General features: G+C 43.1%; 1 protein-coding gene across 1 annotated transcript; it reads left to right on the top strand.

The window, feature by feature from the left end:
- The first annotated feature begins 1,110 nt into the window (after nt 1–1,110).
- Nucleotides 1,111–18,482, top strand: LOC118390520 (four and a half LIM domains protein 1-like). The gene is made up of 7 exons (XM_035781170.1): nt 1,111–1,257; nt 8,537–8,721; nt 14,911–15,085; nt 17,219–17,388; nt 17,568–17,754; nt 17,899–18,051; nt 18,141–18,482. The coding sequence occupies exons 2-6, from the start codon at nt 8,566–8,568 to the stop codon at nt 18,048–18,050; spliced, it is 840 nt and encodes a 279-aa protein (XP_035637063.1). The 5' UTR covers nt 1,111–1,257; nt 8,537–8,565; the 3' UTR covers nt 18,051; nt 18,141–18,482.
- Nucleotides 18,483–18,605: the final 123 nt, after the last annotated feature.

Genomic DNA, 18,605 nt, shown 5'->3' with positions numbered 1-18,605 from the left:
CAAGTGAATGATAATGGCAAGTAGAAGTAACGTTAATCAACATTTTAAAATTAATATATTTGGTAGACAGTCATTATTTGAACTCCTCACAGTTTATTGGAAGAGCAAGTGTGAACTCAGTAATCTAGCTAGAAAGCTAAAGGTATATTGGAGTAGAGAAAATGAGTAGAGAAAATGTTGCTATTGTAAAGCAAATTTTCTGCAATTCTTCAGGTTTTTCTATTGAGCTGAGAGAACACTTTACAGTTTTGAATCTAATTTCCAGCAAGTTTGGCATGGAGCTGAGAGACATTTTAGCTCTATGCATTTTGCCATGGCTAAATGTTCCTCTGCTCAAACAAAACAAAATCAATGGCCATGTGCCTTGAATGCCTGTTTTTCATTTTTTTTTCTTTTTAAACATGTTTTTGATTCTTCCTTACTGTCGAGCTTTTATTTGATTGTTAGTTCTCAAAGTATTATATATATATTATTTTAAACATCTGCTTGCTTTCTGTCTGTTTTTGGTCGTTTAACTGTTTTTCCATCCCGAAAATTACCACTTCTATGCAGAAACAACCCTGTAATTAGCGCCAGTAATTTCCTCCATATTAAAGGGATAGTTCGAGATTTTGGCAATGAAGCCATTTATCTACTTCCCCAGAGTCCGTTGAACCGGAACAGCTAGCATGCTAACTTCCAGTCATTGCGCTAACGCTAGTTAACATTGGCTCATGAAACTACTTCTAACTTCTTTCATACTGGATGCAAATACATAGAAATGGTATCCATGATGGTGTTCTTTTGCAGCTAGCGTTATTCATAATTTTGTTTTTTAAATCACCAAAAATCCCCCCCCAAAAGTTTCCCAATTATAAATATTTTTAAATCGCAGACCACCTGCAGTACCTCCGCAGATCCCAGTTTGAAAACCCCTAACATAGGCTACACTTTCAGTTTAAACCAATTGTGTAAAGAATATTGCTACAATTAAAAACAAAGATCAATCAACATTTCAGACCAATAAGTAGGCTTATTGTTAATTCAACCATTTCCTGAAGACCTGGCTAATATATTCTGCATGGAAATACAGTACTTTTGCGTTTATTCGAAGGCAGTCATATCCTGTCATGATTTATTACCCTATATCCTGCCTCCAGAGTGGTTTGCATTTTTTGTAGGTGCCTTATACAGTAGTAGGCTATATCCTGTGCAGAATAACTGGCGCTTGTGCAGATCAGGGAGTGCGTGCGCGTCCCACAACTTTATTTGAACTTGGTAAGTTTCATGGACAGATCCCAATCTTGTCGTTATTGATTAATACAAGGACATTAGAAACTATTTGTAGACCTGTTTGCAAGGCATGTTTTTCGATTCAATTGTGAATGTAAAAGCTATGTAAACACGAATGTACAGTTAGCCAGTCCATATAATGCAACATGGTAACAAAGACTGATATTGTTTCTGATGTGCATCTTCGACTTCTGCATTTCATGTCTGTCTTTTATTCGAGAATCAACAATATATACCGCATTTTAACAAGCCTATTATTAATAGTTTTCTGCACATGAATTGGCTCCATGATGATTACATAGCAAACTCTGGCGACTAAAATCACCGGCGTTAGTAATAGGAATATGCCTGCTTTAATAGATCGTCATATTTCTTTAAACACCGAATACTATTTCCTTTGAATCAACTCGAGACTTTAAAAAATGCTGTAGGGCTATTTGCAGTAATGTGTTGAGTTGGTTGGGGCGTTGGCTGAAATATCATATGCAACATGCTGACTTGTGAAAATCTTCCTCCAAAATCTGTTTCTTATTAAGATTTTTCAGTGTAGGGATGAACCTCTGGGACTGAGGCATGTGATGGCAGAAACATGCATCACCAAGATCAATTAAATTAATTCCTGTCCTCTCTCTATCTCTCTCTTTTTATGTCTCGCACTCATTCTCTCACCTCCTCTCTCTCCGTCTCTGTGTTTGTCTGGTTTAATGTCCAATTGTGCTATCGGACAGATGTTGGCCCATAGAGCGCTTCTTTCAGCAGCTTTCCCGCTCCCAGAAAAGAGCTAACGTCAGAGGTCGCACGCAGAAAATTAATTACAATGAGCGCAGTGCTCCATAAAATCTTAATTTGCTCAGATTTCTGTATGGCTGCTATATAAAGCTGACTCTTATCCATCCTGTAAAATGGTAGGCAGTATACCCCAAAGATCTTGACACCTAGATAGTTTGTGTGTATGCATTGATATATAAGCTACTGTGCGTTTTAAAAATTGTATGTATGTTCTGTGCTTGAGCTGTTCTTGTCTAATGCTGTTCTGCATTATGTCATTCTGTATTATGTTTTATGTTTTGTGTGGACCCCAGGAAGAGTAGCTGCTGCTTTTGCAACAGCTAATGGGGATCCTAATAAAATACCAAAATACCTACAGTACCAGTCAAAAGTTTGGGCAACCTACTCATTCAAGGGTTTTTATTTATTTTTCCTATTTTCTACAGTGAAGAATAATATTGAAGACATCAAAACTATGAAATAACACATATGAAATCATGTAGTAACCAAAAAAGTGTTAAACAAATCCAAATATATTTTACAGTTTAGATTCTTCAATGTAGCCACCCTTTGCCTTGACAGCTTTGCACACTCTTGGCATTCTCTCAAACAGCTTCAACTGGGGTGCTTTTCCAACAGTCTTGAAGGACTCCCCACATATGCTGAACACTTTTCCTTCACTCTACGGTCTAACTCATCCCAAACCATCTCAATTGGGTTGAGGTCAGATGACTGTGGAGGTCAGGTCATCTGATGCAGGACTCCATCACTCTCATTCTTGGTCAAATAGCCCTTACACAGCCTGAAGCTGTGTTGGATCATTGTCCTGTTGAAAACAAGTGACAGTCCCACTAAGTGCAAACCAGATGGGATGGCGTATCGCTGCAGAATGCTGTGGTATTCATGCTGGTTAAGTGTGCCTTGAATTCTAAATAAATCACTAACAGTCACCAGCAAAGCACCTCCTCCTCCATGCTTCACGGTGGGAAACACACATGCGGAGATCATCCGTTCACCTACTCTGCGTCTCACAAAGACATGGCGGTTGGAACAGAATCTCACATTTGGACTCATCAGACCAATGGCCAGATTTCCACCGGTCTGATGTCCATTGCTAGTGTTTCTTGGCCCAAGCAAGTCTCTTCTTCTTATTGGTGTCCTTCAGTAGTGGTTTCTTTGCAACAATTCGACCACAAAGGCTTGATTGACGCAGTCTCCTCTGAACAGTTGATGTTGAGATGTGTCTGTTACTTGAACTCTGTGAAACATTTATTTGGCCTGTAATTTCTGAGGCTGGTAACTCTAATGAACTTATCCACTGCAGCAAAGGTAACTCTGGGTCTTCCTTTCCTGTCGCTTTCCTCATTAGAGACAGATTCACAGCGCTTGTTTGTTTTTGCGACTGTACTTGAAGAAACTTTCAAAGTTCTTGAAATGTTCCTGATTGACTGACCTTCATATCTTAAAGTAATGATGGACTGTCATTTCTCTTTGCTTATTTGAGCTGTTCTTGCCATAATATAGACATGGTCTTTTACAAAATAGGGCTATCTTCTGTATACCACCCCTACCTTGTCACAACACAACTGACTGGCTCAAACGCATTAAGAATGCGTTCACTTTTAACAAGGCACACGTGTTAATTGAAATGCATTCCAGGTGACTACATCATGAATCTGGTTGAGAGAATGCCAAGAGTGTGAAAAGCTGTCAAGGTTAACGGTGACTACTTTGAAGAATCTCAACTATAAAATATATTTGGATTATTTTAACACTGTTTTTCTTACTACATGATTCCATATTTGTTATTTCATAGTTTTGATGTCTTCACTATTCTACAATGTAAAAATAAAGAAAAACCCTTGAATGAGTAGGTGTGTTAAAACTTTTGACTGGTACTGTATATCTTTACATACTTCAAAAGCTTCAAAAGTATTGGGACAGGGACACATTAGTTGTTGTTTTGGCTCTGTATCTCACGGCCGTTGTTGGAAGGAGACCAAAGTGCAGCGTTGTGAGCGTACATTTCTCTTTTATTTAGTAAATGTCGCCAATAAAACAACAAATGAAAAACAACCGTGAAGCTTACAGGGCTATAGTGCCACTAACAAAGATAACCTCCCACCCTGAAGGGAAAAGGGCTACCTAAGTATGGTTCCCAATCAGAGACAACGATAAACAGCTGTCCCTGATTGAGAACCATACCTGGCCAAAACATAGAAATACAAAATCATAGAAAACAAAAACATAGAATGCCCACCCCAAATCACACTCTGACCAAACCAAATACATAAAGACATAAAAAGGCTCTCTAAGGTCAGGGCGTGACACTGTACTCCAGCACTTCGGATTTGAAATGATACAATGACTATGAGAATAAAGTGCAGACTGTCAGCTTTAATTTGAGGGTATTTTTATCCATATTGGGTGAACCGTTTAGACATTACAGCACTTTTTATACATAGTCCCCCCCATTTTAGTGGACCAGAAGTATTTAGGACAAATTCACTTCTACTGTATGTGTATCAAAGTAGTCAAAAGTTAATATTTGGTCCCATATTCCTTTCACTCAATGATTAAATCAAGGTTGTGACTCTACAAACTTGTTGGATGCATTTGCTGTTTGTTTTGGTTGTGCGAAAATGTATCCACTCACTACTGACTGAAAAGATTTGGCATGGGTCCCCAGATCCTCAAAAACTTCTACAGCTGCACCATCGAGTGCATCCTGACCGGTTGCATCACTGCCTGGTATGGCAACTGCTCGGCATCCGACCGTAAGGAGCTACAGTGGGTTGTGCACAAAAGCTTCCTGCCATCCAGGACCTATATACTAGGCGGTGTCAGAGGAAAGCCCCAAAAATTGTCAAAGACTCCAGTCACCCGAGTCATGGACTGTTTAGTAAATATTTTCTTAACTCTTATTTTCTTAAAACTGCATTGCAGGCTTGTAAGTAAGCATTTCACGGTAAGGTCTACACCTGTGGTATTCAGCGCACGAGACAAATAAAATGTGATTTGATTTGAGCGTCAGACATCGAAGCGAGTATTTGCGTAACCCCAGTTCTACGATAATATGAGTAGATGTCTCACCGCATTTCCATGCTCGAAAGAGCACAAGGAACAGAGGCACGCTTGAGAATGACCAGTGGGTGGGCGAGTGACGTCTTATTCGGAGGAGAGGGGCTCACCTCATTCGCCACTCACCTTGTCTGTCTCCAACAGACATTGTGTGAGTCATTACTCGAGCCATAAGTGATCCACTGAGTGAATCCGATTGTGAGACATCTCACTCACATTATCGTGGAACCAGGGTTATGCAAGTAACCCCAAGGTTTTGTTAGCTGTTTAGTGTCGGCTCTTCTGTACAACCTAACTTCTCAGTTACCGAGCTACTGAGTTCAGGTGAGCTCTTTAGGGAAAGAGGTACTGAGAGAGAGCAAGAAAGACCGAGAGAGGGGGGGGCATACATTGCCTGTTTTGGCCTACTTTAAACCTTTTTACAAGTATCTGTGAAAGTGATCATAACGTATGACTCACACAGATGTCATACGGAGCCCCTTGTAAAATGCCCATGTTGGTCGGTGTCAGTCAGCTGCTGATAGATATCTGGCTCATGTCTAGTAAAAGTGTATTGCTGGAAGGATTGTGTGTACTTGTGTGTGAACTAGACTATAGGCAGTTTCTGAGAATAGTTTGGCAGTTTTTGCAGACTGTTGACAGCTTGAAGCAGACTGTGCCACCAGTCTACCAGACGTCCTGTTTCTCAGTTTTCCTCCACATTCTTTAGTGATAAGCTCATGCCAACATACCAGAACCCTACAATGCTTCCCCAGCTGCTGAATTGTCTTCTCTCTGTTTGTGTGTGTGTGTGTGTGTGTGTGTGTGTGTGTGTGTGTGTGTGTGTGTGTGTGTGTGTGTGTGTGTGTGTGTGTGTGTGTGTGTGTGTGTGTGTGTGTGTGTGTGTGTGTGTGTGTGTGTGTGTGTGTGTGTGTGTGTGCGTGCGTGTGTGTGTGTGTCTAAAAGCTGTTTGAACCACAGGATGATGTCATTGTCCCAATTCTAATTAGGTCTCCCTCATCTGTGCCACTGGTTAGTGTGAGGTAAATCACCAAACCCTTTTCCATGGCCAGAGGGATAAAAACAACTTTACTATAGAGAGAGAGGGAGGGGGAGGGAGGCCACAAGGCAGTATATGGCTTGCCAACCACTTTGGAATTTCCGTAGAGTCCCGTGGCTGATGCATATCCCCTGCTGAGAGAGACCTGGCCACAGATGCTCTGGTTTTGCCGTGTCCCCTCTTTGGCTGTAGCCCTTCACACATACCCAACCAGGATCCAGATGCTGGCACGAGATGTCAGAGAAGCAAGAGTCTACCGCTCTGTTTCCAAATAACTCTTATCGTTTCCACGGAGATCAGATCAAATCAGATGAAAGAAGTTTGCTTACCTCTGACGTCATCGTCAGAGTCATTGTTAAGTTCCTGTGCGTACGTGTCTGCATTTGTCGAGGATTGGCCAGAAAACAGTGATGATAGCATGCAGCACAGAGCGGAATGACTGGCCTATGAATGGCGGTCATTGTTCTGAGTAGCTCAAGTTACCTCTGACTGCCAAACCACCCGGGCTACTGATAACGGTGGTGGTGGCTCACTCAGAGATAAAGAAAAGTCATTGACTTCTTTAATTTCAATGTTCTCATTGGGCATACCTTAACATAGATGCCAGTTCTCCTTTTTTGGGGGGGGGGGGTAAAAGCAACATAAGAGGAGGGGAAATGTAGATAACGTCACGTGTGTCTATGAAAGAGAGAGAGCAGGAGATGGGGGGTAAAAGCAACATAAGAGGAGGGGGAATGTAGATAACGTCACGTGTGTCTATGAAAGAGAGAGAGCAGGAGATGGGGGGGTAAAAGCAACATAAGAGGAGGGGGAAATGTAGATAACGTCACGTGTGTCTATGAAAGAGAGAGAGCAAGAGATGGGGGGGGTGCGCAATGGTGGAATAGAAGGGTAAAAAAGAAGGATTTCAACCGAGGAAGTGAAGAAGAGAAAAGACAGAGAAGGTGTGGGTTGGCCTCGGCTGTCAACTCAACAGAAGATACATTAGATTATGGAAACTTTCTGTGGGCACTGGCCCCTCTCGTTTTTGTTTTCGCATGTGCTTAAGTGATGCGTCAGTCTTTTACAGGTCACTACGGGAGATGAGGAGAATGGTAGGGAAGATAGTTAGAGACAACATGGGACATGAATGAGCTCCAATTTGGTTTGTGCATTCGGACTGTAGTCAAATGTCACTGTCTGAAATATGCTAGTGCAGTGAAAATGGCCGGGCTATTTGAGTCTGTGGTCAGGTCTAAGGAAGTGGCAGACATTCCCTGGGTTCTGACTGCTTTACACAGCACTTACAACAACAAGCTCTTTAACACGATTTTCATTTTTCAAACACCATCGGTTCTTTATTGTAATTGTTTGCACACAAGCATATGGATTTTGTTGTGTTAAACGTGCATATTTCTGTCCGAGCAACAATGGAATAACCCGTACACATTGTAATAGATGAACGTAAGAGTCTAGTTTTTGTGTGCTGTGGGTCCTTAGTACCTCTTCTGCTTCACAGAGGGGGTCCAAAGGGAGGGTACGCTCACTGGGTCTGTCAAAGAGCTGTGTCAACAGTCCAGGTCTCACCACATTCATACCAGGCATTCCTTCATGTGCACACCTCCCTGCACAAACATACCGTTCACACGCACGAACGCATGTTCACACACATGCACACTCACACCTAGTACATGCACAAGAACATGCTGATATAGTAAAAAAAGGTGTGTGTAGGCTATAATCAGTCTCCGTTGTTTAGGTTCCACTCATTTTACATATGGATTTGATTTATTTTCCGTCATCCTAACCCTACCATCAGGGATCTATTTGTGATCTATGGCAGGGGCACGTGGTGATTTTCTCCAGACCTTTTTATGCCCTTTCAACCAGTCACAGTTCATTCTCCGTTTTACAACATCCCTGCCGGTCATATTAGTTGAAGATAAGCATAATGTGAGGAACATGCACAGTCTACCTCTTGTTTGCCGTGATTACACAGCAAAGCAACCGGGCTCCAACCCAGTTCAATGTTCTCCCTTGTTAAAAGATGTTGAACAAATAGCATCTTATCAACACCTTCAGTAAATATTACGGCATGGTTTCCCCCGGGAACGGTTTCGATTGAATAGTGTTCCGTCTCTCCTTGTTCACAGTTCACTTCTTTCATTCCCTCATATCGTTAGAGCTACACTACTAGAGCCACGCTGTCCCTCTGTGGCAACAAGAAGTAATGCAAGTGTCCGAGTAATCAGATTACCACATCTGATAGCTTTCAATTGTATTGATGTACTCTGCAGGACTTACACCATTTTACTCTGACGACAGCTCCTGAAACATACCACTTGTGGTAAACAGAGCAACAGCTCAGTATGTCCTCTACGCCTGTGTGTTTTCCAGGTGTTTGCTGCCCTGCTGTTGATGTTGCCATGGCGGACAGTATGAACTGCAAATACTGCCGGGAGGACCTGAGTGGGAAGAAGTACGTTCAACAGGAGGAGAAGCCTGTCTGTGTCCGATGCCATGACAAGTTCTGTGCCAACAACTGCACTGAGTGCCGCCGTCCTATTGGCATCGACTCCAAGGTGTGTGTGTGTGTGTGTGTTCAGTGACACCTCCCATGTCTTATATACTGCCATGAAATGTATTTTATGTATTACATGTGTTATGTTTTATTGTGTGTTTCCATATGGGTTTGTTTATACCTGCACACTGTCAGCACGTGTTTTCATGACTGCAGACTGTCTGTCTAGACTTGTTTATGAGTGCACACTGTCTACACAGCAGTTGAGGGAGAAAACCATTCTGCTCCTCCCTTCCTAAAGATAAAAACTTAAACAGGAAGTACCCGTGTAAGGACTGTTCAACTTTGGTCTGACCAATCGGAATCTATGCTTCAGGATTGTTTTTTCAATTGTCACCTTCTGACCTTAGTTCCTTTGTTATGTCTTTGTTATAGTATGGTCAGGGCGTGAGTTGGGTGGGTTGTCTATGTTCCGTGTTCTATGTTGTGTTTTGCGTTTGGCCTGGTATGGTTCTCAATCAGAGGCAGGTGTCGTTAGTTGTCTCTGATTGAGAATCATACTTAGGTAGCCTTTTCCCACTTGTGTTTCGTGGGTGTTTATTTTCTGTGTCTGTGTGTTCCACACGGAACTGTTTCGGTTAGTTATTTCATGTGTCGTTTATTGTTTTGTTTCAGTGTTCGCTTGTTTTAATAAAGAGCATGAACACGTACCACGCTGCGCATTGGTCCTCCGATCCTTACTACTACTCCTCGTCAGTAGTAGGGGCCGACGTGAGAAAGATATTTAAACGTGTTAACCCTTGCAAGGCTGCCGGCCCAGATGGCATCCCTGGCCGCGTCCTCAGAGCATATGCAGACTAGCTGGCTGGAGTGTTTACAGACATATTAAATCTCTCCCTATCCTAGTCCTAGTCTGTTCCCTCATCACTAAGCTCTGGGCCCTTGGTCTGAACACCTCCCTGTGCATCTGGGTCCTGGACTTACTGACAGGCCGACCCCAGGTGGTGATGGTAGGCAACAACAAGTCCACTATTCTGATCCTCAACACGGGGGCCCCACAAGGGATCGTGCTCAGCCTCCTCCTGTACTCCCTGTTCATCCATGACTGCATGGCCACTCAATCATAAAGTTTTCAGACAACACAATAGTGCTAGGCCTGATTACCAACAATGATAAGACAGTCTACAAGGAGGAGGTGAGGGCCCCTAAGACACTCATGATCTTCTACAGATGCACCATTGAGAGCATCCTGTTGCGCCATGTCATCGCCTGGTACGGCAAATGCACCATCCACAACCGCAAGGCTCTCCAGAGGGGGGTGTGGTCAGCCCAACGCATCTCCGGGGACACACTGCCTGCCCTCCAGGACATCAACAGCACCCGGTGTCCCAGGAAGGCCAAGAAAATCAGCAAGGTCCTCAGCCACCAAGCCACAGCCTGTTCACGGCCTGTTAACAGGCGCATCAAAGCTGGGACTGAGAGACTGATAAACAGCTTCCATCTACAGGCCATCAGACGGTTAAATAGTCATCACTAGCCGGCCTCTGCCCAGTACACTGCCCTCAACTTTAGTCACTGTTACTACCACCCAGTACTCTACCCTGCACCTTAAAGACTGCTGCCTATGTCAAATGAAATCAAATGTATTTATATAGCCCTTCTTACATCAGCTGATATCTCAAAGTGCTGTACAGAAACCCAGCCTAAAACCCCAAACAGCAAGCAATGCAGGTGTAGAAGCACAGTGGCTAGGAAAAACTCCCTAGAAAGGCCAAAACTTAGGAAGAAACCTAGAGAAGAACCAGGCTATGAGGGGTGCAGTCTTCTTCTGGCTGTGCCGGGTTATAACAGATTATAACAGAACATGGCCAAGATGTTCAAATGTTCATAAATGACCAGCATGATCAAATAATAATAATCACAGTAGTTGTCGAGGGTGCAGCAAATCAGCACCTCAGGGGTAAATGTCAGTTGGCTTTTCATAGCCGATCATTCAGAGTATCTCTACCGCTCCTGCTGTCTCTAGAGAGTTGAAAACAGCAGGTCTGGGACAGGTAGCACGTCCGGTGAACAGGTCAAACCAAATGTTATTAGTCACACATGAAAGGCTTACTTACGAGCCCCTAACCAACAATGCAGTTTAAAAAATATGAATAAGAATAAGAAATAAAAGGAATAAGTCATTAAAGAACAGCAGTAAAATAACAATAGCGAGACTATATACAAGGGGTACTGGTACAGAGTCAATGGGGTCACCTGTTAGTCGAGGTAATTGAGGTAATATGTACATGTAGGTAAAGTTATTTAAGTGACTATGCATAGATAATAACAGAAAGTGTCATCGGCCAACTTAATGGTGTTGGAGTCGTACCTGGACGTGCAGTCATGAGTGAACAGGGAGTAAAAGAGGGGGCCGAGCACGCACCCCTGAGGGGCCCTTGTGTTGAGGATCAGCATGGCGGATGTGTTGTTACCTACCCTTACCATCTGGGGGCGGCCCGTCAGGAAGTCCAGGATCCAGTGTTTAGTTGTTTAGTCCCAGGGTCCTTCGCTCATTGATGAGCTTTGAGGGCACTATGGTGTTGAACACTGAGCTGTAGTCAATGAATAGCATTCTCACATAGGTGTTCCTTTTGTCCAGGTGGGAAAGGGCAGTGTGGAGTGCAGTAGAGATAGCATCATTGGATCTGTTAGGGCGGTATGCAAATTGATGTGGGTATAGGGTTTCTGGGATAATGGTGTTGATGTGAACCATGGCCAGCCTTTCAAAGCACTTCATGGCAACAGACGTGAGTGCTATGTGTCGGTAGTCATTTAGGCAGGTTACCTTAGTGTTCTGCTTAAAACATGTTGGTATTACAGACTCAGACAAGGAGAGGTTGAAAATGTCAGTGAAGACACTTGCCAGTTGGTCAGCGCATGCTCACAGTACATGTCCTTGTAATCCATCTGGCTCTGCGGCAGATGGCTCTGCGGAGAGCGTGATTACACAGTTGTCCAGAACAGCTGGTACTCTCATGCATGTTTCAGTGTTATTTGCCTCGAAGCGAGCATAGTAGTAGTTTAGCTAGTCTGGTAGGCTCGTGTCACTGGGCAGCTCTCGACTGTGCTTCCCTTTGTAGTCTGTAATGATTCGTCGGAGGGCATAGCGGGGTTTCTTTTAAGTTTCCGGGTTAGAGTCCCACTCCTTGAAAGCGGCAGCTCTAGCCTTTAGCTCAGTGGGGATGTTGCCTGTAATCCATGGGGTATGTACGTACGGTCACTGTGAGGACAACGTCATTGATGCACGCCTCAGTGCCATCAGAGGAATCCCGGAACATATTCCAGTCTGTGCTAGCAACACAGAACTGTAGCTTAGCATCTGTTTCATCTGACCAGTTATTTATTGACGAAGTCACTGGTGCTTCCTGCTTTAATTTTTGTTTGTAAGCAGGAATCAGGAGGATAGAATTATGGTCAGATTTGCCAAATGGAGGGCGAGGGAGAGCTTTGTACGCTTCTCTGTGTGTGGAGTAAATGTGGTCTATTGTTCTTTTCCCTCTGGATGCACATTTAACATGCTGATAGAAATTTGGTAAAACGGATTTAAGTTTCCCCGCATTAAATTCCCCGGCCTCTAGGAGCGCCGACTCTGGATGAGCTTCTTCCTGTTTGCGTAATTATTATTATTATTTTTTTTTTACCGTTATTTAACTAGGCAAGTCAGTTAAGAACAAATTTTTATTTTCAATGACGCCCTAGGAACAGTGGGTTAACTGCCTGTTCAGGGGCAGAACGACAGATTTGTACTTTGTCAGCTCAGGGATTTAAACTTGCAACATTCTGGTTACTAGTCCAACGCTCTAACCACTAGGCTACCCTGCCGCCCCAATACAGATCATTGAGTGCGGTCTTAGTGCCAGCATCGATCTGTGGTTGTATGCCGATACAGCGTATAACCAGACAGCTGTGTGTTGATAATGTCGTCATTCAGCCACGACTCTGTGCAGCATAAGATATTACAGTTTTTAATGTCCCGTTGGTAGTTTAATCTTCCTCGTAGGTTGTCGATTTTATTTTCCAATGATTGCACGTTAGCTAGTAGAACAGAAGGCGGGGGGGAGTTATTCGATCGCCTATGAATTCTCAGAAGGCAGCCCGACCTCCTTCCTCTTTTTTCATCGTCTCTTCACCAAATGACGGGGATTTGGGCCTGTTCCCGGGAAAGCAGTATGTCGTTCACATCGGGCTTGTCTGGCACGTTAAAGGGAAAAAAAGCTTCTGCCAGTTCTTGGTGAGTAATCGCTGTTCTGATGTCCAGAAGTTTTTTTTTTAAAGTTACAAACAACACAAAAAAAACGAACAAAAAACACAGTTGGTTAGGAGCACGTAAAACATCAGCCATCTTCTCCGGCGTCTTGATACAATGTACATAGGCATTGAACACTGGTCTCTTCAACAATGTTTACATACTGTTTTACCCACTTTATATGTACAGTTGAAGTCGGACGTTTACATTCACCTTTGCCAAATATATTTAAACTATAGGATTGAGGTCAGGGCTTTGTGATGGCCACTCCAATACCTTGACTTTGTTGTCCTTATTAAGCCATTTTGCCACAACTTTGGAAGTATGCTTGAGGTCATTGTCCATTTGCAAGACCCAAGCTTTAACTTCCTGACTGATGTCTTGAGATGTTGCTTCAATATATCCACGTAATTTTCCTTACTTATGATGCCACCTATTTTGTGAAGTGCACCAGTCCCTCCTGCAGCAAAGCACCCCCACAACATGATGCTGCCACCGCTGTTCTTCACGGTTGGGATGGTGTTCTTCGGCTTGCAAGCCTCCCCCTTTTTCCTCCAAACATAACGGTGGTTATTATGGCCAGACAGTTCTATTTCTGTCATCAGACCAGAGGATATTTCTCCAAAAAGCACAATCTTTGTCCCCATGTGCAGTTGCAAATTGTAGTCTGCTTTTTTATGGCGGTTTTGGAGCAGTGGCTTCTTCCTTGCTGAGCGGCCTTTCAGGTTATGTCGATATAGGACTCATTTTATTGTTGATATAGATACTTTTGTACCTGTTTCCTCCAGCATCTTCACAATGTCCTTTACTGTTGTTCTGGGATTGATTTGCACTTTTCACACCAAAGTACATTCATCTCTAGGAGACAGAACGCTTGAGCGGTATGACAGCTGCGTGGTCCCATGGTGTTTATACTTTCGTACTATTGTTCGTACAGAACGTGGTACCTTCAGTTGTTTGGAAATTGCTCCCAAGGATGAACCAGACTTGTGGAGGTCTACAATTTTTTTCCTGAGATTTTGTCTGATTTCTTTTGATTTTCCCATGATGTCAAGCAAAGAAGCAGTGAGTTTGAAGGTAGGCCTTGAAATACATCCACAGGTACACCTCCATTAGACTCAAATGATGTCAATTAGCCTATCAGAAGCTTATAAAGCCATGACATCATTTTCTGGAATTTTCCAAGCTGTTTAAAGGCACAGTCAACTTAGTGTATGTAAACTTCCGACCCACTGGAATTATAAGTGAAATAATCTGTCCGTAAACAATTGTTGGAAAAAATACTTGTGTCATGCACAAAGTCCATGTCCTAACCGACTTGCCAAAACTATAGTGTGTTAACAAGAACTTTGTGGAGTGGTTGAAAAATGAGTTTTAATGACTCCAACCTAAGTGCATGTAAACTTCCGACTTCAACTGTATATACTGTTTTCTAGTCAAGGCTCATCCTATATAACTACTGCTGCACACACCTTTTCTATTCATATACTGTCCATAATGTCTATACACACCATCATATACATATAGATTTATATTCCAGACTCTGACATTGCTCTTTGTGAAATGTTTCTATTTCTTAATTTGTTTCTTTTTATTTTGAGGGATTTATGTGTATTGTTTTGTAATTGTTTGGTATTACTGCACTGTTGGAGCTAGGAACATTAGCATTTCACTGCACCCGCGATAACGTCTGCAAAATTTGTGTACACAACCAATAACATTAGATTTGATTTGAAAACATTGACTTTCTTTCCCTCCTCCATTCCCTTCTTCTCTCTGCCCTCCTTCTCTCTGCCTTCCTTCCTTCCTTCCTTCCTTCCTTCCTCCCTCACTCACTCACTCACTCACTCACTCACTCACTCACTCATTTCCTTCCCTCCCTCACTCACTCCCTCCCTCCCCACCTCCCTCACTCCCTCCCTCCCTCCCTCCCTCCCTCCCTCCCTTCCTTCCTTCCCTCAGGAGTTGCAACATAAAGGCCGTTATTGGCACGCAGACTGCTTTCGCTGCTACAAGTGCTACAAGCCATTAGCCAAGGAGTCCTTCAGTGCTAAGGATGACCGCATCATGTGTGGGAAGTGCAGCTCCCGGGAGGATGCCCCTCGTTGTCACGCCTGCTACAAAGCCATTCTAGCCGGTAAGGGACACTATGGGCTAAGACTCACTGATTTGCGTTTGACATTAAATGAAGCTAGTGATATTTATGCCCTCTGTATGTTTCATTTCTTAGATGCTCTCCATCACGTGAACTTATATTAGTAAACGCTTTCCTGAATTTCAGTTAAGTGGAAATGTGCAGTTCAAACAATAACAAAGTGGACACCCCACTACTGTTTTGATAAATAGCTGAGGGTTGGGTCTGGAGAAACGTAACCCGTTTCAAATGCATAGACAGAGCTATAGATGGAATGACTGACCATCCATAAAATTGATGTTTTGAGGCTATTCAGTACTTGTTTACAATGACATTATTCACAACCAAAGGAGTAAAACAAGCTTTTATTTTGGGTTCTGATGGGGTACGACAGTTGAACTAAGCTCATAAGTTCTATTCAGCAAGAATCAATAGGTATATACAGTCGTGGCCAAAAGTTTTGAGAATGACACAAATATTAATTTCCACAAAGTTTGCTGCTTCTGTGTCTTTAGATATTTTTGTCAGATGTTACTATGGAATACTGAAGTATAATTACAAGCATTTCACAAGTGTCAAATACTTTTATTGGCAATTACATGAAGTTGATGCAAAAAGAGTCAATATTTGCAGTGTTGACCTTTCTTTTTCAAGACCCCTGCCATCTGCCCTGGCATGCTGTCAATTAACTTCTGGGCCACATCCTGACTGATGGCAGCCCATTCTTGCATAATCAATGATTGGAGTTTATCAGAATTTGTGGGTTTTTGTTTGTCCACCCGCCTCTTGAGGATTGACTACACGTTCTCAATGGGATTAAGGTCTGGGGAGTTTCCTGGCCATGGACCCAAAATATCGATGTTTTGTTCTCCGAGCCACTTAGTTATCACTTTTTCCTTATGGCAAGGTGCTCCATCATGCTGGAAAAGGCATTGTTCGTCACCAAACTGTTCCTGGATGGTTGGGAGAAGTTGCTCTCTGAGGATGTGTTGGTACCATTCTTTATTCATGGCTGCGTTCTTAGGCAAAATTGTGAGTGAGCCCACTCCCTTGGCTGAGAAGCAACCCCACACATGAATGGTCTCAGGACGCTTTACTGTTGGTATGACACAGGACTGATGGTAGCGCTCACCTTGTCTTCTCCGGACAAGCTTTTTTCCGGATGCCCCAAACAATCGGAAAGGGGATTCATCAGAGAAAATGACTTTACCCCAGTCCTCAGCAGTCCAATCCATGTACGTTTTGCAGAATATCAATCTGTCCCTGATGTTTTTCCTGGAGATAAGTGGCTTCTTTGCTGCCCTTCTTGACACCAGGCCATCCTCCAAAAATCTTTGCCTCACTGTGCGTGCAGATGCACTCACACCTTCCTGCTGTTATTCCTGAGCAAGCTTTGTACTGGTGGTGCCCCGATCCAGCAGCTGAATCAACTTTAGGAGACTGTCCTGGTGCTTGCTGGACTTTCTTGGGCGCCCTGAAGCCTTTTTCACAACATTTGAACTGCTCTCCTTGAAGTTCTTGATGATCCAATAAATGGTTGATTAGGTGCAATCATACTGGCAGCAATATCCTTGCCTGTGAAGCCCCTTTTGTGCAAAGCAATGATGTCGACACGTGTTTCCTTGCAGGTAACCATGGTTGACAGAGGAAGAGCAATGAATCCAAGCACCACTCTCCTTTTGAAGCTTCCAGTCTGTTATTCAAATTCAATCTGCATGACAGAGTGGTCTCCAGCCTTGTCCTCATCAACACTCACACCTGTGTTAACGAGAGAATCACTGACATGATGTCAGCTGGTCCTTTTGTGGCAGGGCTGAAATGCAGTGGAATTTTTTGGGGGGGATTCAGTTCATGTGCATGGCAATGAGGGACTTTAGAAATTAATTGCAATTTATCTGATCACTCTTCATAACATTCTGGAGTACATGCAAATTGCCATCATACAAACTGAGGCAGCAGACTTTGTGAAAATTAATATTTGTGTCATTCTCAAAACGTTTGACCATGACTGTATATATATATATATATATATATATATATATCATTAATTCAAAAGTCAAAAAATGTATGTACCAATTGCAGATTGCCCCTTTAAACCATCATAGAGACTGATGTGTGTTTTTTTCTTTCCTAAAGGCTCTGAGAATGTGGAGTATAAAGGCAATGTGTGGCATGAGGACTGCTTCACCTGTTACCAGTGTAAAAAACCCATCCGTTCCCAAAGCTTCCTGACCAAAGGCACTGACATCTACTGTGGCCCTTGCCATGAGAAGAAGTTTGCTAAGACCTGTGTCAGCTGTAAGCAGGTAACATAAAGATTTCATTTTTTCAATGACCTCCAAATTCTTGGATATCATTGATGGATGTTCATTGTCAATAAGCCAATTGGACCAAAGTGGTTGATTTGAAACCAATGGTTCTCCTGTATAAAGGACATGACGATTCCCCTCTAAACTGACTTGACTCTCTGCCGACCCCTGTCTAGACCATCACCTCCGGGGGAGTGAACTACCAGGAGAAGCCATGGCACTCAGAATGTTTTGTCTGCAGCTCCTGCCGAAAGCCTCTGTCTGGGACCCGCTTCACCTCCCACGAGGAGAAGGCTTTCTGTGTGGACTGCTACAAGTCTACTGTAGCCAAGAAATGCAGCGGCTGCCAGAACCCCATAACAGGTCAATACACGCTCGCACACACACACACTCGCACACCCACAGACGCACACACACAAGCACACACTCTCTCTCTCTCTAATGCCACTATTGAACGATTGTACACATTTGTAATTGTTTGATGTTTTTTTCCTCGGTTCCATCCAGGTTTCGGCAAAGCCACCAATGTGGTGAACTACGAGGGCAGCTCGTGGCATGAGTACTGCTTCAACTGCAAGAAGTGTTCCCTGAGCCTGGCTAACAAGCGCTTCGTGGCCAACGGAGGGAACATCTTCTGCTCTGACTGTGCCAAGGACTGAGGTGAACTTAGAACAGAAACAGTGGGTCTGCTATGCCAGCTTTTCAGGGATGTGAAGCTGAAAGCAATTGTTTTACTTTTCATTTTACAGCGATAGCGAGGGATACAAATATTTGGCTGAAATCTGTGGATTCGGTGGGGTAATCGAGTATCTTCCTAAAGATTGGGGTCATGTTCTACGGGAGACATTTCAACCCTGGGGAACTTCAAAACCGTAGCTGTTAATTCAAAGGTCTTAAAGGGAAAAACAGTGTCCCAGAGAGATTGCTTAGCTAATAGTTATTGTGATGGGTAATTATAAGCACTTTAAATTAGTCACTTACCGTGCACAAAACCAATGAAAATATTTGAAAATTCAATATAATGAACTGCATGTCTGGTGTCTTGCATATGTGGGTCTGTAATCAGCAATAAACAAATATATTTCCACAAAGTTGTGTGATTTTCCTTTTTCTGTGTTCCCAAGCATCGGGAGGGACTCTGGTTTCTTTTGTCATGATCGTTGTAATTACATTGAATTGTCATATGTTGGGTTCAGTATATACTAGGTATAACA

Source organism: Oncorhynchus keta, chromosome 11, assembly GCF_023373465.1.
Source record: "Oncorhynchus keta strain PuntledgeMale-10-30-2019 chromosome 11, Oket_V2, whole genome shotgun sequence".
Taxonomy (NCBI): Eukaryota; Metazoa; Chordata; class Actinopteri; order Salmoniformes; family Salmonidae; genus Oncorhynchus; species Oncorhynchus keta.
This window is presented reverse-complemented; position numbering and strand designations above follow the sequence as displayed.